General features: G+C 44.3%; 1 protein-coding gene and 1 long non-coding RNA gene across 10 annotated transcripts; one reads left to right on the plus strand and one right to left on the minus strand.

Annotated features, from left to right (window-relative positions):
- The first annotated feature begins 256 nt into the window (after window positions 1–256).
- LOC115395833 (uncharacterized) lies at window positions 257–8368 on the plus strand. 9 transcript variants are annotated; one of them, XR_003932315.1, is made up of 9 exons: window positions 257–1554; window positions 2560–2713; window positions 3653–3980; window positions 4346–4479; window positions 4677–4742; window positions 4864–4932; window positions 5126–6497; window positions 6580–6800; window positions 6927–8368. It is a non-coding gene; the product is annotated as an uncharacterized LOC115395833 (long non-coding RNA). The 9 variants fall into 9 exon arrangements; XR_003932313.1 differs by having other exon boundaries at window positions 4346–4417; XR_003932311.1 differs by having other exon boundaries at window positions 3653–3715; window positions 3792–4417.
- A 10992-nt stretch (window positions 8369–19360) lies between these two features.
- On the minus strand, window positions 19361–21640 carry LOC115395815 (hepatitis A virus cellular receptor 1 homolog). Its single transcript, XM_075410438.1, is given in 9 exon segments — window positions 19361–19468; window positions 19581–19614; window positions 19811–19834; window positions 19837–19921; window positions 20556–20629; window positions 20706–20825; window positions 20918–21080; window positions 21165–21343; window positions 21550–21640. Coding segments are annotated over 9 exon segments (825 nt in total). The 5' UTR covers window positions 21611–21640; the 3' UTR covers window positions 19361–19383.
- Window positions 21641–22569: the final 929 nt, after the last annotated feature.

The following is a 22569-nucleotide window of genomic DNA, read 5'->3' on the forward strand; positions in this document are numbered from 1 at the left end:
CGATCGGAAACGGTGCTACGCAGCACTAAAACATTAATCCATGACTGGGACACTGTCACGCTAGTATATCTATAAATTTCAGTGAAGCAAATACACTTTTTTATAGCTTTTTAAATAGTATACAGAAAGCAAGCTTACATTTGTGCGACTCCGTGGAGGGCGCCATGTTGTTTTTTTTCTGGCCAATGTGAAACTCCGCCTACCCCTATAGAGAATAGGGAGCATCGATGCAGACTTCGCTGAAAGAGGTGAAATAGCCCTTCCCCTTTCCCCTACCCCTATTCAAAAAGTAGAATTGGGATAGCCATTAAGCCTCGTGAACGTGCATATCATAGGGGTAGGGGTAAGGGGTAGGATTGGGATTGGCCCTTTGCATAACGAGCATGCTGACAGTGTGCACACAAGAGCTCAGTGGCATAACAGAGCAGAGTTTATGTCTCCTTAAACCTAAATACAGATAATATTCTCAAATAAAGGCAACAAATAAACCAAAAATGCTTCCTGAAACAGCAACACTGCCACCAAAATTACAATGTTTTTACATTTACATACAAAATAAAATCTTGTAATTTTCCAATACAAAACCATTATAATCAGTCTCTTAACTGTTGACCTTCATGTAAACACTTTACTCATGTTGTACAACTAGTTTCTGAACTGGTCTCTCAAGACAAGACACTTGCTTCAAGCGTTCACCCTTCTTTCCAAAATCTCTTTGTCCCATCTATATTTTAACCTTTCACGCCAAACCATCATCATCTCTGTTTGCTTCAACAACTTCTGCTAGTTTCCACTCGTTTCTAGGAATGTTGTCTTGTGGCAAAAATCAAGAATCAAAAATGACAAAGTAGATTTTCTTAACCTGCCTCCTACCCTCAGGATGTCCTCATCAAGAATAGGATCAAGTTGATTCAACTTACTGTTTTTTGTACAGTTTGCCTGTTTTGACTCAACTGTTTCAACTCTTGTTCTAAAGCTTCTCTTTGTGCAGCTTTGAGGAGTGATAAGAATCTCTCTTCAACACTAACTGGACCTGCTTTGTCTCCTTTTGTGAGTCTTTTTATCCTTGCAACAACATGAAGCTCTGTAGTCCAGTCTGACAATCTAGAGAACCTCTTAAGAAAACCGTCTCTCCCTTATGCTTGTGTTTTTAGAGTTTTCACTTCAGGTTCTCCGACTAAAAGCTCTGGAGAATGTGGCTTTTGCTCCCATAGAAATGTCAGTCCAGTGATCCAGTTAGCTTCTATAAGCTCTGCCTGAGTCCTCTTGATATGATCGGCTGGAGTTTGGTCTGATTCAATGTAATTTTATTGGTTTGGGTTTATGAGGTCTCTGATTTTCTGCACTCTGTTGGCTACAAACACATGAAAGTGCTTCATTTTTTATGTTCCCAAGCACCAACTGAGAATCTGTCCAGAAAAACTCCTCATCTATCTTCGGCTCCAGCTCTGCTCTGAGGAAGTTTCTCCTCCTGCAGAAACTCCTCCTGCAGTGAGCTCCAGGCCTGGTATTGTGACTCTTGTGGGCGCTACTCTGGCCTTTGCCATGACCAGGGTACAGTGTACTGTGTGTCTTCTTTTTAGGGGTGTCCTCAGATAGTCGACGATTCGATGATTCGTTTGAAGGGGCCTGATTTGACGGCCAATCATACAGTCGAAGCATCGAAAAAATGTGGTTATTAAACGAGGACCATTCCATTACAGCTGTATGGGGGTGCTGAATGACTGGTTTTACATAGAATTGCTTGTTTTTTGCAAATAAACATGATATAAAGCCTATTTGATATACATGTTAGCCTATCAAATATACTGTGGAAAAATTTACTTAACTTTTAGTTTTATTCGATATTCTATCTATTTAGTGTTTGTGAATGAACCACCATGGTGAGTGGCACAATCCGATTTTGCGCAGAGCTCCGTCACAGAGCAGCATCTCGGTGGTGATTTGGCTAAACTTTAAAAGGCTCACAATGTCGAAAAAAAAAATAAAACTTCAGACCAAGTCAAAGATGATCCAAAAAAAGTCAAATGCAAGTTGTGTCCTTTCATATCACTCCACAACAACATGGCTTTCCACCTTAAACGGATAAGTAGCCAGATAATTGGGCTAATAAGACGGTTCTGTTACTCAATTCTAATTTTTAATGCTGACTTTTATTTCATTTAATTGTAATATTTTAGGTTATTATATTATTTTTATTTATCTAAAAGGCTAAGTCTATTTAATTTAGTGTTTGTTTTTGCATGGATGTTGCGCTGCGAAACGGACCGACACAGTGCAATTAAGCCTATTTCATTTAATTTGAGCAGATAATGTGAGAAATTGTTTAGCCAAAAAATGTGAGCTTATCTGCAGAGATTATAGATATAAATAAATTACATGCTTTAGCCCGTTTGTGAGAAGAGGGTTTGGTTATGGTCGTTTGAACAATACTTCATTTGTTTGATGTTTAAAGTTACCAATACTTTGTTCCAGTCTGTTTCAGTGTGTAGAAAAAAAAGTGTTGTTTTACCTGCCTGCGCTGTTTTTTTTTTTATTTTTATTTTTTTATTTTATTAGTGCAATCCCCGACACTCCGTGTGCCGTGTGAGCACCACTTTGCACTGTGCTGCGCTGCTCCGACGTGCCGTGTGGACACGCTTCACGTGGAGGATGAATCGGCCTTGAATCTGCTCCTGCGGCTGCAGTGCAGCTTCATCTCACGAAGACTCAGGTTACTAATAAAACTCCTTTTCTGCTCTTCAGCCTCAGGTCCAGCTCCAGAACAAGACCCGCATCCTCACTGGGATGTAAAATCATTGCTGTCATTCGCTGAACACACAGATCACACAGCAGTGAATGTCAGGAAGAGAATAGCAGAAAACACACGGCGCTGTGTTCAAGTTCAACATGAAAGTTGGTAAATGACATCGGCATATTGTTTGCTCGTACTTGCCGTTACCGATACCAATACCAGTGTTTTAGTGCAGTATCGGGGCCACTGCCGATACTGGCATCGGTACAACACTAATTACTAACATAAAAAAATAATAAAATCAGAACTTTGGTGACATAAATAGTCTGTGTTCTTATTCCTCATTTGGTATCAGCACATGTCATGGGGGGGGGGGGGGGGGGTCGCGGGCCCAGGGGGTGCGTGCATGAATCCAGCGGGCCGACCCCTGATGTAGGGTACACCATCTACTGAATCAGTAAAGTGGAGCAGGAGGAGAGTGAGGGGACATTTAATCCTGAGGGTCACAGCGAGGACAGTCTGCTGTCCTTGGATCACGCTGGGACCTTTAAAGACATCAAGGACCATCAGGAGTATCTGAAGTCCAGAAAGCCAGCTGAGCCAGTACTGTCTGAAGGGGATAATGTTGTGGGCTTTGGGGTCAGAGCCACAGACACCTGGCAGGAGATCTGGGACACCGGGGCTGATGGGTATGCTGCCTTCATCCTGAGTCCCAAGTGTGTAAAAAACAGCAAGGTGTCCCGCCTGCAGCAGTACCTCCTAAAGCAGCAGCGTGCTCAGCAGTCCCAGCCTCTGCAGAGGCCAAGCCCACCTGGTGACAGTCTGAGTGTGTACACTGCTGTCTAAATATGAGATATTTTAGTCAGCATTTTGTGAGTATGATCTAAACAATGGTTTTCTCTTTCTATTAACTCGTAGTGATGGAGGACGAAGAGGAGCTTAAACAGGAGATGCTGAAGATCTCTCCTTCCAAATATAGAGGTAACTTAGGAGAGTTAGAGTCATGTGACTCACCAGTCCAGTGTTTTGTTTTTCCTGTGTCTCTCTCTGTGTTCAGCTCCCTCAGAGTCAGCCAGCAGCCACACAGCTGTGCCCTCCCTCACAGGTCGACCTCGTCAGGTCTCAAATGGGTTCACTTCCTGATCCAGATGTTCAGTGTGTTCGTTTGGCCTCGTTCTGGCTTGTTCTGCTGCATGCGTTCTCTCGTTCTTCTGTTATACTAAGAGCATGCAATTCAACAAGAAAGGTAAGTGTTTCTGCATGCTTCATACCTGGATCTGAAAGATGAGGTATGTGAAATGCATTTGTATATCATATCTTGTCCTGCCCTCACACTCCGTTGTGAGGCAGGTAGTTAACCAATGTTCAGAAACCACACAGTGGTCTTTAATAATCACTGATCAAATGGTAAAAGTGCAATAAAACAAACAGACATAGCATCAGAGCTTGGTGAATAATAAACAAGCATGCTACCGCTAGCTTACGACTAATTAGCGTATATGCTAACACTACAAATAAACACATTTTCAGAAGCACTACTGATATCAAACATTTCAAAACACAAAATAACACTCAGTGCAACGTCTATACATCATATTTATCAACTTACAGGCTGTGCTGGCCCCAAGATACAGTGTAGAAGACACAGAAGACCCGTTCTTCTCTCTCTCGGTTGGACAGGAAGTAAGCGGCGAGACTTCCGGTTTGATTTCAAAATAAAAACGAACCATAAAGAACACGAAAATGTAATTCACCTCACACAGCAGTATCTGGGCTGGCTCATGAGGAGCCAGAACATATCTTGAATTCATTTATTATTATATTTTTCTTTGTGTGTTTTGTCTTGGTTGTTAAAATTACCACTCTTATTGACACAAGTTTTCAATGAATCTCATTACATAAAATTTATTTTTTGCAATCGATCTTGTTTGTTTGGGACCAGAGAGAAAGACAGTTGCTCCTGTCCCTGCTGTTAGCACATGGCCCAGGACAGCTGACTCCAGCACAGGTTAGTCAGACGCTTCCTTTTATGTATCTAATGTCATTTTACATCACATAATCTTTATACTCTTTTTTTACATATATATATATATATACAAACTTAGCCACATTCAAGCCTTCTCTTCCAGTTCCTCCTCAGCTGTTGGCTATTGCTTCACAGCTTGGCGTTGATGAACAGCAACCAGCTCCTACACAAGGTAAGGCAGAGACACACAGGATGGCTGTGGCTGTATTTGCTTTGTATCATTTTAGACAGTTTATACATTGGTTACTTTAAAATGCTTCCACAATGCTGGCTACATGTGATAAAATGTTAATTTTATTCAAAGTGAAATTGACAGACATGCATGAAAACCTTATATTTTCAGTATGTTTTCATTCTCCTTCCAGCCCCTGAAGCTCCACTCACTGTCCACCACCCCCCAGCTTCAGGGGATCCTGACATCGCCCACTGGAAGTGCTCTCACCAGCAGAAGATCTGGATGAGGATGGAGCTGCAGACTCCAGGACTGTGGCCTGGTTCTGTCCCGGGATGAGTTCCCTTTTCCTTGTGGCTCCATCCTCCTCAGCCTGATACAGCCACAGAGCTCCCCTCTCCTGAACATTTCCAGCTCCATCCGGTTTATATTTGGAAGCCCAAAAATAAAATTATGGAGAGGCAGCGAAATAATGACACCCTGCCCTGTCTGCACAGCTGCACAAGTCCTCAGGTAGTTTCTTCTGGAGTGGGTCAGCCTCAAGTCATCATCAAGTCATCATTGGCATCAGCGGGCAGTACTATATTTTTGAATCCAGACTTACCTGCAAAGTCTGCAGAAAGTACTGGCATGCTGACAACCCCAAGTGGCTCGAGAAACTACCGAAACGCTTCAACACAGTTGTGCCTGCTTTCATCACCTACAAGAAGGCCGTATGTAAGTCAGTGATGGGCGAGCTGCGGAGGAGCGGGAGGTCGCCTGAGGACATGGCCAAGCAGTTGTTGGAGGGGCTGCATCTTAAGTGTGAGCGGGCACAGCTGGCTTATCTCCTCAGTGTGCAGAACATCTGGGATGCTGAGGCTGGAGTCTATGGCCAGAGAACCATCACAGCCCATCTGAGGCAGAGGGAAGAGCCAACGGCAATCGGGGGATATGGAGTCTGATGGATGGGCTGGAGTGTCTGTTTCCTCCATTCCCTGGTGGACTGCCTGGTCCCGGAGGACCAGCGGCAGGAGCAGCTCTTCACGCTGCTGCTGCAGGCCACATGTGGTCAGCTGCTGAGGTCAGACCACACTTGTAAAGTGGCAAGAAAGGTGGTGCTTTCTTCTGGCACAATGTCATCTTATGCTGTGATGAGTGAGCACCGGACCGTTCTCACTGGGTCATGCTGCAGTGGGAGTGTGAGCGCTCTCTGGGTCCCATGTACGAGGGCCTGGCTTCAGCTCAGGATCCAGGAGCGTCTTCTGTGGGACAGCTGGAGAACCACAGATGCTGTTGTAGCAGAGGCCACTTCTGGTGAACTCACCAATGTCTCTGCATCCAGACTCAAGTTCAACAAGAACATCAGCGTGAAGTTGGACTTGTTTCACTGTATGTGACGTCTCACCAGGGAGTGTGAGTCAGAGCTCCGTCCTCTCTACAGCTAGTTCTGCCAGTTCCTCTCTGCTGCCTTTGTTGTTGTGGACCAGGATGACCTAAGGAAGCTGAGAGAGGCCGACACTTTCTGTGGGATCCCTCCACCAAATCCCACCAAGCAGCACGTCCCAGAGCACTGCAGGACCAAGGTACCTCAAACTACCAGGTGTGGAGCTGCCAGCTGTTTTCCACCCTCTGCTCATTGCAGACCTGAACGCCTCTTCCCTGCAGGTGACTGGAAAAGAGAAGTACCCGGCACTGAAGACACCTCAGCAGGACACGGGGGAGATTCGGACTGCAGTATGTGGAGCCTAGCTGCCGCCCGGTTGTCTTTAACTGGGATAAGATGGAGGTTGGAGCCACTGGAGAGGTTGTAGTTGCAGCTGTGCTTCCCTCTGCTTCCCAGGATCCCCCTTGTGCCAATCCAGTGTCGCCTCACAAAACTGAGACAGGTATTAATTTTATTATTAAACAAATTGAAAATGCTGGTTTAGAGGATAAAGACAGAACAAACATGTAAATTACGTGACTTTTTACTGCATATTCAACACTGATATATGATATTATTGCCATCACAGACCTGCCAGGACTGGCCTGGAGCAGCTCCTCGGGCCACCTGTACTGGACCAGTTAAAGCCGGAGGCCTGATTCATGTGCTGGACCACAGTCGGTGGACACAGGAGATGAAGAATGCCATTGATGGTCTGCTGGTGAAGCACCGTGGGACAAAGGACATGTTGAGGAAGGTTGATGCTGAGTATGCGTCCATGGTGCAAAGTACCTGCACTGACCCCAACAGCCTTCTTCATCCCACAACATGGCAGCATATCTCTAGATCTGTGAAACACCAGGCCAAGTTGAAAAACACCCACTCTGTCCTGAACAGCAGCTCAGAGGAGGAGGTCTCTACACAGCAGCTCTGGAACAGTCTGACCACAGGCAGTCAGACCACCATACTTTAATGTCCATTTAACAGGCTTTATTGAGTTTACAAAACCATCTAAAGAATAATGCAGGATGGCACAAATCAGTCAAAGACTGTGTTCACCCAGTCACACACACACACACACACACACATACACATTCATTATTCAACCCAAATTGTATAAATTGTAAACATTTTTATGTCTTTATATCCTCTTTTGTTGTTAAAACAAAGTTAGTTTATCATGTTTTATTGTTGTTTAAACAGAAACGTTTGCTGTCAGTCCAGGGCGAGCACGGCCCCACAATACCCGCCCATGCAGCCGGGACTGCTGAGGCCAACATAAAGAGCATTAACAGTAGTCCAGTCTGGAACTGATGAAAGCATGGGTCGTCTTTCCCAGATCCCTGTGGCACCCCACAAGGGAGGGAAGCACAAGAGGAGTAGAGGTCACCAATCCAAACACTGAGGACTCGCACTGGACGCCTCTACAGATTCTGCCACTGAAGCAGGGTCCAAACAGCCCTCACATTCACACTGGCTGTCCTGGAGTTCCTGGGAAGGACATCTACTGTCCCTCAAAGCTGCTCTCTCTGTACAGGGACCAGGGGTCCACCAAGGAACTGTCGTAGATGGACTTCCAAAGGTCTGCCTTCTCTGAGGCTGAGAGGGACAGAGGGACCAGTGATGATTCATTGGTCACACTGGACTGAGTATTGTCATGGCCATTACCATTATCATTTATTTTTTGTGTAAATATTTTCAATTTCTGTAAATATCGTACAAGAGTTTATTTAAATGGGATGTTTTGGGAAGCTAAATGTGCATAAAATCAGTTTGTGCTTGTTTTTTCTCTCTTTCTTATTGTAAATATTTTTATTTACCAAACTACAGTATTATGTATTTGAGCTTGTATGCTGTAAAGTGCTGAGTGTTGTGTGTAGCCTATACTTTCACAGTTATGTACCGTCTCACTACAAATTCTTTAAATCTCTTGGTTGTTTTATTTTTTCCCTTTAAATTTGGTTATCATTGTCTTTTATTACAGTAAATTGATTTAATGTATTAATATGAAGCTTGCAATCTTTTTTAATTATTCAACAGATACACATTAGTCTGTACTCAGTCCTCATTAATAACAAGGCCACAACTGTGAAGTGTTGAAAGAGGCAATCACGTTAACAATTACTACCTCTTCATAAAGTGGTTGCATGGTCTTTAAAGTGATCGATAATGTGTGCAATCATTTCATAATAGATGAAAGCTTGAAACACACAGCTGAAAGCTTGTAGCATGACTGCCCTGACGGGAATCAAACCCACACACCACTGCCAGGTGCTCTACAGCTGTACACAGCCAGCCTGTTACTCATAGAATTTATAGAATTCTTTGTAATTTAAAGTGAATATTATTTCTTCTTCTTCCCATGTAACTGAGCTTAGTCAGAGGGCAGAGTAGGGACGGGTGAAGGAGAGTCCCAATCACCCTAAGTAGAGCTGATTCCCATCAGGGCAACGAGCTCCACCCCGGCACCGCAGGTGAAACCAATCTGCAATCAGGTTCTGCTCACAGCCTGGCACCGCCCACCGGAAACCAAGACAAACAACACAAGACAAGCTCGCAGACACCGCTGTGGCTGCAGAGGAGCAGAGCATGTCCAAAAGATGAAGGAGACTGATGGAAGATTGGAAAAAATCATAATGAGCCCCTCATTGCAGTCAGCTGTATTGTACCTGGAAGAGAATTAAAACATGCAGGAAGTTGCCCTTCAAAGACGGGTTCAACACAAGAAATAACTCCCATTTAAATCCTGAATTCATTCCTCTATGTAGCCAGTGATAGTTTTCTGTAATTATTGTCTAAATTTTTTTTCAAGGTATGCCAAGGAGCACACTTGTTAAAATAACCGACAGACATGCGCCTCTCCACAAATATTAATTTACAGCCATTTATTGTTTTTGTAATATTTTTAAAATTAATTCTCTCAAATTAAAAACTGGTTTCTGTTTTTATGCACATTCCAGTCTATAAATAACATGTATTTTATTTTCAAAATAATAATCACAATAATGTCAAAATAATTTCTAATATATTTCAATTTATACATGATTTATTGCTTCTGCTTTGACCATCAAATCATCAGGAATTAAGACGCCTTGTGTTTTATTGATCCATCTCTCGATCCAGTGTCACTAAAGGAGAAGCTCTTTAATTAACGGGCAAGGCATTGAAAATGATCTGTACAGATGCAGCTACTGCACCACCCGCCAGATACATCCACCGACTCGACTCCACCTGCTCTGATGATCCTGGCAGGTGGAGGAACCAGAGGGAGGAGGAACTATCAACCTTCAGGACTGAAATCCATCCCTTGGTTAATTTCAGTCATTAAACAAAATTAGTTTAAAACATGATCTGAGTCCAGAATTAATGTTCAATGTAAAAAATAACCAAAAGAGGAACTTCTCTGTTGAACAGTGGTAACATTTTGTTAAACAAAAAGCAGTACAAGTAATGTAAATATATACATGGACAGTTAAATAATTCTAAAGAAGAATTCAGCTGGTTTTATGAGTCAGCTCCATTTTGACATAAATGGGAGTGTCGAAGTGAAGTAAAAATCTGACCAATTACAGAAGACTTAACGATCACCCAGCCGAAGAAAATTCTCGCAGGACAAGGAGGCCAGGCAACTGAACTTTGTTCGGCTGCTCAGGAGGATGAATAGGCCTCCAAAGTTACCTATATATTTGGAAGGACAGAGCTTCAGTAACTCCTGTTAAAGCTCCTCCTCGTCCTCCATCACTACAGTTTAAAAGTAAGAGAAAACCATTACTGGGTCACACTCACAAAATGCTAACTAAAATATCTCATATCTTGCTGTTTTTTGCACACTTGGTACTCAAGATGAAGGCAGCGTATCCATCAGCTCTGGTGTCCCAGATCTTCTGCCAGATATCAGGGGCTCTGACCCCAAAACCCCATATTGCCCCATTCAGACAGTACTGGTGTCCACTGCCCCCTTTATTGTTTGTTTTAGCCATTGAGCTTCTGGCTATCTGGCTGAGATCCGAGGAGAGATATGAGGGCATTTCACAATCATAAACGGTCACTTTATGTTGATGACCTACTTCTCTTTGTGTTCAACCCTTCTACATCACTCCCTGTAATCCTAAATATTATTAAACAATTTAGTCAGGAGTCAGGGCTCAAACCAAGCATCGGAAAGAGTGAGTTATTGACAATTAACAATTTAGTAGGCAAATTCTAAAATGATATAGCTCCTTTTAAATGGGTGGACCAATTCTTAAAATATGTGGCTATTTTTACCACTGGATCCCTGGCAAACACATTTACAAGTAGTTTTTTTCCCCTTTGCTTAAGAAAACTTGAAAAGATCAGAAGAAATTGTCTACATTGCTCCTGTTTCGATCCAGTGTCACTAAATGAGAAGCTCTTTAATTAACGGGCAAGGCATTGAAAACTTAGTCAAAACAACTGTCCTCCCTATGTTCCTTTATCTACTTGTGTTAATTTCAAATATTTTTTTCCCCTAAAAAGATTAATTTCACAGTTTCTTTGGGGCAATATGCAAAAAAATATACTACAGCTTCCCAAACGTTTTGGGGGGCTTGCCCTTCCCAACTTTCTACATTATTATTGAGCAGCCAACATTCAGAGACTCTTATACTGGACTGATAAAATTAAAATTAATATTAACCAGCCTGGTTGGGTCCAAATGGAACTTGCAGGAGCCTGCACGTCCTCCCTGATTCCCCTGTGTCTCCCTCTCCTCTTGTGTCTTGTTCTCCCTCCCTGTCTCACCTCACCTCCTTGTACAGATCATCCAATTAAGCTGTTGTTGTTCTCCTCCCCTTCCTTCCGTGGGCATTTATACCGCCCAGCCTGTCTGCCCAGTGCCATATGTGCGTGACTTGTTGTTGTCATCCCACCCTTCCCTGTGTTTCAGATTACCAGATTGTTTTTTTACCCTGCCTGTTCTTCGACTTGCCTTTCTCTGCCTCCCTTGGATTTGTTTGCCTGACCAATAAAATCTCTCTTTAACGGGACTGCTGTCTCTGAGGTCTGCATTTGAGTCCTCATCGGTCCTGACGATTGCAAAACCTGCTTTTCACCTTTGGAGTGCTGGAGGCATCATATCTATCAAAAAGCTCTATTACAATGATACCTTCTTGTCCTTCACTGATTTAGAAACTAACTTTAAATTCCCAAACTCTCATCTTCTTCATTTCTTTCAAATTAGGAACTTTGTTCAGAAAATTTACGCTGATTTTCCAAGTCTTCCATCACAGACACAAGAGGATATTCTTCTCACAGTAAAAACTAATCAAAGAAGGCCAATTTCTCACATTTCTAAAATTATGGACTCCACTATTTCAGTTTTTCCTCAACAAACAAGGGAATCTTGAGAGACTTGGGGCACATTGATGATGAGCGATGTGACCACATCCTAGAACTAGTCCACAACTTTGTGCCCGGTATGGTCTGAAACAATATAAACGTATTCAAAACATTATTGTACTAATTCTATATTGTCTAAGATTTATTCAGACGTGGCAGATGCTTGTCCTCGGTGTACACAATCTCCTGCAGATGTCATTCATATGTTTTGGTCATGTTCAGACTTAATAGATTTTTGGACTAAAATATTTAACAGACTTATACGACTAACCATACTGAAGCTTGTGCACACCCTCTTTCAGCCATTTTTGGTGTTGCACATGGCACCACCTTAACAGCTGAAGCACCACACTCCATGGCCTTTTGCACCAGGCTTGCCAGGCGCATGGTCTTGCTTAATTAGAAACAGGCCACACCCCATGTTTTGACAGATGGGTCAAGGAGGTTCTATATATAATCTAAAACTGTAGAGGCTGAGAGTTTCCCTCACACGATCTTTGGAGAAATGTTGTAAAGCTTGGGAGCCCTTGCTCTCCCTCATAGACTCACTGGATGTTGTAGCTGATGAGTCAAACGTCTTGAGTCCTTCTGATCTACAGTGTGAATATCTGCCAATTAAACCAAAGTAGGTTTTTATGTATTGTTTGTTTATCCTTTTGTCTGTGACACAGTCTCAGGATCTGGGGTGTCTACCAGGAGACTGAAAAGGTGTATGGGTGGAGGGAGAAAAAAAAAAAGCTGAGTCCAGTCATCTGTTTTTCTAATGCATATCATCAAAGCTTAATAAAAAAAAATTAAAAAAAAAAAAAAGAACTTCCCTTACTCTCCTCCTGCTCCACTTGAACTGGAGAGGTAGATGGCATACCCTTAGTCATTCTCAAAGAGCCAACGAAAAGTTTGTCTTTTACATTTGCCAAAACAGAGGACATATTCCCCCATGACCTCCTGTTGGTCTGTCCCGTCTCCTCCACGCTGGGTAACTGTTGTCAGGGCGTTCGCCCTCACAACCTGCTGGCTCTGTGCAGGGAAGACGGGGAGGGTCTCCTCTTTAGCTCCATGGCCGCCTCTGAAGGATCCTTTCGGAGATGCCAGAAGGACCCCTCCTGAAGGAAACTCCGTCTTCCCAGGAAGAAACTAAAGCTCTTCATTTATTTCTTAACAAAAACATTTCTAACATTGCTTCTTACCGGTCATATATGGCATAACGCCTACTGTTGTACAACACCGATAAGAAATAAACAGTATTTGTTGTGTGTCTTTGTCAACAGTGATGTGTTTTATTCTCTCCAGTGGCCAGTCCAGATCATGGACAGAGCTTTTGATTAGAAAAAAAAAAAAAAAATACATTGAAATTGATTCCACACTAAAGTGATTTCATACCACTATACAATATTACGTGGTTTACAGTAAATGTGCTTGCTGCGAGCTCACCCCACTTCCTCGTCCATTCAAACAGCCCCGGAGCCCCGGTGAGTCGACACCTTTCAAACTTGGTGATACACCCACCACCACGATGCTGCACGTCACCTGTGCTACATCACAATCACCCATATGGCTCCTACAAACCAGCCCCTAATTATTATACACAGCAATTATCCAATCACCAAGATGTAGGAGACAAACCTGTACAATACCATAATGAAATAACTCAAACCAACCACCACTAATCCCAGTCCATTACTCAGCCCAAGTGGTCAGAAAAGTAAATATCTTTAACAATCAAAGTCAGTAGTCTTCCATATCCAGACCAAAGAGGTCCATCCAGATATTCACAGCTCCTCTGCTTCCTGGAGAAGGCACGCTTTGGTCTAGTCAAACAACTGGTCTCAGTTATAATGTGAACTTGTTGCACAAGTCCTTCCTGGTCAGAATCAGTCTCCACAGCTCTACCAATCATCCAGGAGTTGCAAGGCGCAGACTCATCCACGATGACCACTATATCTCCTGAGACAAGATTCCATCTGGTGTGATGCCATTCCTGCTGCTCCTGAAGGGGAGGAAAGTACTCCTTCATCCAGTGTTTCCAAAGCAGATCGGCCATATATTGTACTTGCTTCCACCATCGCCTTGTATAGATGCCATTTTTGGAAAATACTCCTGGACGTAATGAGGAGTCAAGGCTTCTCAGTCAGTGGAGGCCTTGGTTATGGGGCGGCTGTTGATGGCTTCAGTTTCACACAAAATTGTATGAAGACTTTCTTCATCTAGACTCTGGGTCCTCAACACAGAGCTCAGAACTTTATGCACTGAAAGTATCAGGTGTTCCCACACTCCATCATGATGCAATCCAGCAGGAGGATTGTAAATCCACTTGATTCCACTCTGAAGCAGAGTGTTGCGGATCTGAGCATGATTCCATGTGCTCACTCTTCTCAGTTCATGTTCAGCTCCAACGAAGTTGGTCCCATTATCTGAACGTAGCTCGAGAACATGACCCACCTTGGCGGGTGGTCGAGGTGGGTCACGGAAGCAGACTGGAGGTCTGGTTGAGGCTGGCTGTGAGCTGAACTCCCCAGCAGTGTTCCCAGGTGGATGCAGGCTGACTGCTTGGCTGATGCAAGCAGGGCGGGACAGCTTCAGGCTGAAAAAGAAGGAGAGCTGAGATAGCAGCAAGCATACAAAGGCTAACAGGAGCTGAACATGTTCTCATAGCAGCGACTTACTGGTGGAGAAAAACAGCCCGGCGTCGAGTGGCGTCACCAGCCAGGTTAAATAGGGAGAAGATCAGGTGTAGGTGATCAGTCCACTCCCCGCCACAGGTGAAGCTCATCAGCTGATAGAACTGAACCAGCAGCTTCTGCCAACACAAACTGAGACTCACAACCACCTGAGGAGAACAGAAAGGGAGGGGGGAGGAGGAGAGACAGGGAAATACTGCCTCTATGTGGCAGCTGAGGTGGAGGATGTGACGGAGTCAGTGTCTAGTGATGATAACATTTCCAGATGCACCACTCTTGTTGTCATACAGGTAAAGGTGGCTCCACACCGCTTCACCTCTTCCCTTGACCCTCCAGGCTGCTCATCTTGAACACACTCTGGGAAATCCATTTCCATTTGCTGTTGCCAAACTTCATCAAGTTTAGACACAGATGTTCTGTTAACTGTTACGCTTGTCAGTGTGTTTCCTGTATTTCCACCAAAGTCACCTCTAAGTGATCCAAGAATTGTTTTTACTGCATACGAACCATCATCTACACTCCGTATGACATGCCTGTAAGCAGTGCACCGCGAGCGGCAGAAAACAGTGAGCAACAAGAGGAGATGAGTCAAGGTTGAGTGGTCCACTTCTGTTTTTATTTTCATGTGCCCAAAAAAATATATAAAGTGCAGAAAGTGCCAAAAAGTGCACAGGAGGATCTCAAAGGAGCATGGCTTTCACAGCAGCTCAGAACCCAGCAACAACCAATGACTACAACTGCCCTGGTGAATGTCTTCAGGTGCCTTAAATACATTCACCATAAAAACCATAAAAACTCCATAGGTGTAAAACATAATATAAGCTCACTAAAACTATGTTAAAATCTTCAATTATAAACAATTATAATAATCTGAAGAAAAACAAAACCCATACTTAAGAATAAACTGAAAAAATAAATCACCCAAATAAATAAATTACATCTTATGTCATATTTAAAATCTACAGCCACCCTTCCGCCTGTCCTTTGGCTCTTCAGTTCTTCTTCAGTTCAGTCACACTGGCCGGTCCCAGTTAAACTAGTTTGGACAGAAATTGAGTACTTGTTGTCTCAGCTTCGTCTTTGAGTGGGGCCAGTCTTGGTAAGAACTTGGTATTTTTAGTCATTATAAATCATATTTGATAAATTGTAAAATTATAGTTAAATTATACTTCTTGCAAAATTCTTCCAAAAAAAAAAAAAAACTCGCTGTCCCCGGCAGGGGGCAGGATGCAGGATGATCATTACAGAGTACTTTTTAATTCATTATTGCATTTTGCACATAATGAGTGCAATTAATCAAGATTAATTGAAGAAAAATTATGCAATTAATCGCGATTAAGAAATTTAATCACTGCCCAGCACTAAAACGCATAGTAGTAGGAGCAAACAACTTTCAAAGCAAAAATATCAGATGAAAATTTACAAAAATAAAAGTGTTTACCAAAAGAATAAAATGAGAATTACGTGTAATAAAGAAATGTGGTGATACCAAATCAGGAATAAGAACACAAACTATATATGTCACCAAAGTTTTCTGATTTGATTCTTTGCTTTTACTCATCAGAACAGTGGTATTCCAGCAAATTCAGAAGAGAAAAAGTATATTAACTTTGTACTTTTACTACTACTTCACTTGAATTGCTGTTGCTTTTGCATCATGGTTGAGTTCATACATCTAATGATGCTTCTGGTCACATCTTCAGTGGTGTTTCTGGATTCATCGAGCCAGTGTTTACCAGTGTGATGGAGACACCTGGATTGTAATCTACAGTAACTTTACCTCATTCATTCATGTCGATATTCAAATTCAAAGCACAGTTAAAGCTTTCTGAAGTTGTCAATTTGGCACAGATTAATTTCCGAGTTTATCATGAACACCTACCTTTGTTGATGCAAATAAGCTTTGAGATAAAAGTTGCAAATCTGGTAAAAGTCAATGCTCTTCTCTGACTGATAGACACACAACAACCGAGGAAGGAGCGGAACAGCGCCCCCATTTTGGCGCTGGTGGTCAAAACGTGTATTGCATCCCTGCTGTGAGACAATGGGACACAATTCGAATGAATGGGAAAAGTTAAAGGTGCAATAAGTAAGACATTTACTATAAAAACAATTTAAAAAAATCATTCCCATTTTTCACCTGTCATTGAAGAAACATTCCCTTTAAACAATCTGTCGTCTCCATCAATAAATGTCTTGGTAAAGTTTTTCTGGTTCCAGAGCCAATCAGATGTGAGTACCCGGTTTTGCCAAACAAGCAGAAATCCATATTTTATGGCCGTGTTGTTGGCCGACCAGGCATGTGCATGTGCACTGCACGTGGCAAGCACTGGTCGTGACGTACATGTGGCGCCGGTCCTGCACGCGCACATCGCACTTTGCGAGGGTGACCTGAACTCTCTAAATTCCCTTAAAGTCTCTCAAAGTGGCAACCTGCCTGTCATTAATTGACCTATTTTACTTTTACACCTTTAAGGGAGTTAAGCTTGACTATATGTGGCCCGAGTGTGACAACTAACTACTTAGATTATAATATGATCACTTCTGATGGTTGAAGTGTTCATAGCCTTCAGGACAGCAGGAATGCTCTTTCTAGAAAATCATTCATTCCTTCATCTTCCCTTTTGTTCATTTACATTAAAACAGCCTCAATAGTTCAACAGTTTTGACAATGAGATGCAGCTACTGTTCTGTTTCTGACCATCAACAGTCAACTAATTATTTACTCTGTCAACCTATTTACTGTTGTAAAATTGTAAAACCTACCCAGAATTTTTTTAATTTTCTGTTAGTATTCACCTCCCTGAGTTGTGTAAACCTCATCAAAAATGCTTTCTAATGATTTAAAAACTTGAACAGCAACTTTGTTTTGTTGAAACCTCATCAGCCCCAATTCAACAAGGCAGTGACCAAAACAAACTAGCAATCTCAATCTCACTATCCCACTCTCAGTTTTATTTATTTATTTGTTTTCTGAAGGGTTCTGTTAAGGTTGTGGACGCTGTCAGGCGCTTGTCACGACCTGTGAAGGTCCGTCGATCTCAGAGATGCCGACGTCTTCACACGCTGAGAAAACAGCATGTTACCGCATTAGCATGCTAGCGGTGGACACACACACGTGACTGCAGATTGTCAGCGGGTTCTACAGGAAGCTGTTCTCGCCACTCAGAGACATCATGCAGAGACCGTCAGGTACTTGGCGGTCCCTGGACACAGGTCTATGCCCATAGCTTTGTCGGTCACGTTGAGGAGACACAATCTTATAGTCGCACCTTAGACACACCACAGGAGATCCCAACCACAGTTCGACAAGAGCAGAGTATTAGCAGCTTCAAAGGAGCATAAATTTATCTTACTCATTCAGTGAAACAGACTCCATTCTTTAACTACAAAATGATTTGCATTACTGTTTGAGGGTACTTATTGAGTAGGAAGCCTTCACATGATAACACATTTTGATTTACTGCTGTTTTCTGGAACTTGCAAATGATGCAATTAAACCGAGGTGTGCAATCTGTGGCTCTGTGGCCACATGGGGCTTTCTGGGAATTATTGTCCCTTTTCCTCTGGTTCCTTCTTACCCTTGCCCTACCCTGTTCAGCCTGGCTCTTGTGCTTTTCCATTGCACATTCTCATGTCATACCAAGCACTTTCATGGTACCCGCTGGGCCCCGCTTCTCTGAAGCTCCAAGAGGGCTGAGCAGGCTGACAATGTGACACTGGCTGACGGACAGCCACTGATTGGTCAGCAGACGAGCGGCCACTGATTGGTCAGGCCGTGACGTCAGTAGCGGTAGCAGAACTCATGGAGTCATCCCTGCCATCTTTAAATGTACTATATTATACTCTGTATAACTGAAAACAACCCAGGCCAAGGCTGGCCAGGCGAACTGAGCTGAGTGAGGCGAAGAAAGAACTCATGGAAAAGGGCCATTAGTGGCTCACTGAAGCTTTTCACTATGTCATACCTAAATAAACATTTCAGCTTATTGTCATTTTATTGACACACCAGAGTCATTTTCAAAATGACTCTTCTCTTGGATAGAAAAAGTCTAAAGAACAATGGCCACTAATTAGAGTGAAGCTCAACCTTTTTTGAAATGAGCACAGTTTGTTTGAGCTCACATTTGTTTCAGCATGGCAGTGACGTCATGTCTACAGTTGACATTTTTATTTGACCAGAGGTGCCAAGTTGTTTGAATAAGATCACCGCCGGAGGGCCAAAGACGACAGATTCACTGTTTTCACCCACCGCCTAAAGATTGTGCTGTTTCCATCAGCATGTGTACACTGCAGAGCATCACCCCACTTCCCAGGAAAGCTGTTTAGTTTTTACTGCAGGTGGACGAGTTACTGTTTTAAGATTTTGTTTTACAGTGTTAGGATACTTTTATGCTCCCAGCTGACTGGTTTTAGACTGGTTTGTGGCTACTTTGAGACTAGTATTTGATCGGTCTTGGACTTGTCTTTCAGACTTTGAACTCACATTGAGTGCTGTAAGAGAAATCTGAATTGCACTATTTTCAGGTCACACTGGACCATTTTTTGGGGACTGTTCCTCACCCAGACCAAGCAATGGTGTGGCGAGTTCTGTCTTCCATCAGTAACCAGTGTTGATTTTTTGAAGTGTTCATGTTTGAAATGTTACCGAAACATTGACGTTCACAGCAAATAGCCTGTGGAAACATCCAGAGGTGACGTGGCTGCTTGAGGCTGCCTGGAAGTTCCTCACCTGAAATCACAAAGCAGTTTTACCTGAACAAACATCCCGATGGTCACTCTAGACTAGTCTGTCCCTGGTTTTAGAGCAGTGTGACCCTGTAGACAGACTTTAACCTGGGTTCAAATGTGAATTTCAATCAAGATATTGATGATCACAGTGGGAATTGAACGTTCCAGATGCTGATCGTCAGCCTGACCTTCAGTCAACCATTCAACTGAAAATCTTTGAAAACATCACAGAGACGACATGTGAAACTGTAGATGTTTTATTGTGGTCCAGCAGGTCCGTCACTCCAAAGTGTAGATGTTCTCCTGCACCGGCCTCCTCATCCGGATCTCGTAGATGATGTGAGGAGGCTCCTCAGACGAGAAACTGGAGCAGAAGCAACAGGAGATCACCTGCACTGGTCCCTCAGTGGAGAAACCGCCTCAGTACAGCGGTACAACATGACTTCAGGTCTTATTCAGAGCAAACAGAAACCTACCAGCCCATCTTCAGAGCTCTTCTGTACAGTCCGCCTGCAGCAGAGAGGGAGAGCAGTTATCAGTCACCAGCTGGTCTCAGACCATGTGACGTGTTGCTACTGGGAGGCACTGAGTGCAATATGAGCAAGACCAGTTCATCTAGAACACCAATCAGACATTTCACAGAGACCACCAGGCCCCGGGGGGGGGGGGGGGGGGGGGGGGGGGGGGGGGGGGGGGGGGAACGCACGTTTGAAGGCCATCAGGAGGAAACAGCAGCCAGGATGAAGAAGATGCTGAGCGACAGAGAGAGGATGGGAACGTTGATCTGAAGAGAGACTGACGGACGAGAGTCCTCCACCTGAGAGAGAGAGAGAGAGAGAGAGAGAGAGAGAGAGAGAGAGAGAGAGAGAGAGAGAGAGTTTAAAAAAGGAAGTCCAGCATTTACTGTGCTGTGATTGGCTGAGAAGCTCCAGCGACCTTCCTGGTCAGGTCATAGTCAACATGGGAGGTGTCGTGGAGTCTGAGCGCTGCTGAAGCCACTGGAGCATTTAGAAATATTTTATCATCCCCAGAAACGGCCAGACGCCCACAAAACCCAGTGACATGCTAACCGTTAGCGCCGCAGTCACTGAACAAATTAAACTGAGAAACATGTCACTAAACACAAAGCACACATGTCAATTATTTCAATACGAACAGGCGGAGAATTTCCTCACTAAAAACTGAAATTCTGGATCAACTTATGATTTGTGTTTTGAGCCTCTTGGGCTTCCTTAGCTACTTCCTGTGTGTTTAGTCAGAGTTCTTCATTCTGAGTGCAAGAGGTGAATATATGTGTGAGAGGACCAGAGATCTCAGTGTCTCTGGTTATGTCCTGTCTCCTGTCAGTCGTTTTGTGTCTTTCTGTTAGTTTTTTCGTCTCTGTGCTTCTTTGCGGTTGCTCTGTGTCTCGCAGAAGCGTGCGGCCGCTGGCGGACGGCGGCCAGACTCACGGCGTCGGGGTGCAGCAGGGTGGAGTTTCTCCTCAGGACGTCCAGCCGAGACGACAGCAGGAGCTTCCAGTTCACTGTGAGGAGACACGACGCCGGTGAGGCTCAGCCGCCGCTGGCGAGGCGAGGCGAGGCGCCGCCAGACCGTCTCACCTGTGGTTCCCGGGGGCCCCGAAACCCCCTCCATCGCTGTTGTGTCCAACGCTGCCGCTGTTGTTGCTGTTGTTGCTGTTGTGGTGGTGGTTGTTGGATGAGGCGTACTGACGTATGGCGCTGTGAATCCAGACGAGGCTGCTGAGTTTTTTCTTCATCGCGGTTTTGTGTTTCGTTGTTGTCGTTGCGGTTGTGTGTCTCCGGCGCCTCACCTTTCACCACCCTCAGGTTCATGATGACCTTCTTGTCATTGAAGATGCCGTCCACGTCCACCCTGCAGCAGTACGGCCCGCTGTCCGTCCGCCTCACGTTCAGGATGTCCAGGTCCATCTGTCCGTCCAGCACGTCCCCCGTCAGCCGGTACCGCTCCTCCACCTGCCTCACACACACACACACACACGCGCAGGGTCGGTGAGCGTCCAGGCGGGACGCAGCAGTGGCCGGAGTGCGGCGGCAGACCTTGGACACGACGCCGTGCTCGTCCGTCTGGACCAGGATGTTGCTGCACCAGAAGGTCCCGCAGCCCCGACCCCAACACACCCGGCTCAGCCTGAAGCGCTCCACCGAGTACTGACAGGACAGCGAGGCCACGCCCCCCTCCATCACCTTAAAGCACGCCGCGGGGGGGAGGGGAGCGGCTGCACGCACACACGCACACACACACGCAGACGAAAGCCGTGGCAAAATATCAAAACATTCACCGACTTAAAGAGTTTATGTGACGACAGGAAACAAAGGAGACACAAAGTGTGTGTGTGTGTGTGTGTGTGTGTGTGTGTGTGTGTGTGTGTGTGTGTGTGTGTGTGTGTGTGTGTGTGTGTGTGTGTGTGTGTTTTGGTCTCACCTGACAGGACGAAGAAGACGGTGATCAATGCCCGAGGCGTTCGAGGCGATGCGGTGGCCATGCTGGACGTGGACGTAGGTCCATGTGTGGGTGTGTGCGTATGTGTGTGTGTGTGTGAGTCGCTGTCCAGTTGGGTGACAACAACAGAACAGTGTGGGTCTGTGACGGCAGAGCGGGGAGGGGCCGCCGGACACCCCCAGTGTGTGTGTGTGTGTGTGTGTGTGTGTGTGTGTGTGTGTGTGTGTGTGTGTCTGTGTGTGTGTGTGTGTGTGTGTGTGTGTGCGATGCAGGCTGAATATGAGCTGTGTTTCCAGTGTTCATGAAGTGTCTGCAGGTCCATTCATCAGGATGAAGCCGCTGCTGTTCTTGTTGTGCCGTCACTGAGCGTGAGCAGAAGAGCCGATTACTGCCGCCATGACGCACATGTGCGCCACCTTCACCGAGCATTTCCAGAAAGTTGCGTTTTCAGTGACCCCAAGGACCGTTGTCGTGTAAACAGACGCTCAAAACACAGCAAAACAACTTCGGTCAAGTTTTTGTTGTGGGTGAAATGTAGAAATATGACTCTGTTAAAGTCTATAAGAAAATAACATTTGCAGGAGTCTCTGTTCTTTGACATTTCCAAACATTTTGTTTGGTAGATTATTTCTTTGTATTAATTGAAACTTATAAAAGTTGTCAGCTTGATACTGTTGAAAACCCTGTTTCCTGCTGCTCATCCCCTGAACTTGAGGAATGAGCTGCAGGCCTAAGAAATAAATATTTCCCATCATTTATGCTTGTTTCGCAATACATTTTATTTTTATTGTTAAAAGTGACACAAAGTGGACATTTGGACACAGAGAGTGATCAGCTCATCTGGTGGAAGCAAAGAAAAAGACATGAAACCCATTTTTTGGGCAGGAAAAGTCGAGGAGTTTACTGAGGACAAAAAGACTTTGTGTCTGTGCGATGCACACACACACACACACACACACACACACACACACACACACACACACACACACACACACACACACA

The sequence above is a fragment of the Salarias fasciatus genome, chromosome 10 (assembly GCF_902148845.1).
Source record: "Salarias fasciatus chromosome 10, fSalaFa1.1, whole genome shotgun sequence".
NCBI classification, from domain to species: domain Eukaryota; kingdom Metazoa; phylum Chordata; class Actinopteri; order Blenniiformes; family Blenniidae; genus Salarias; species Salarias fasciatus.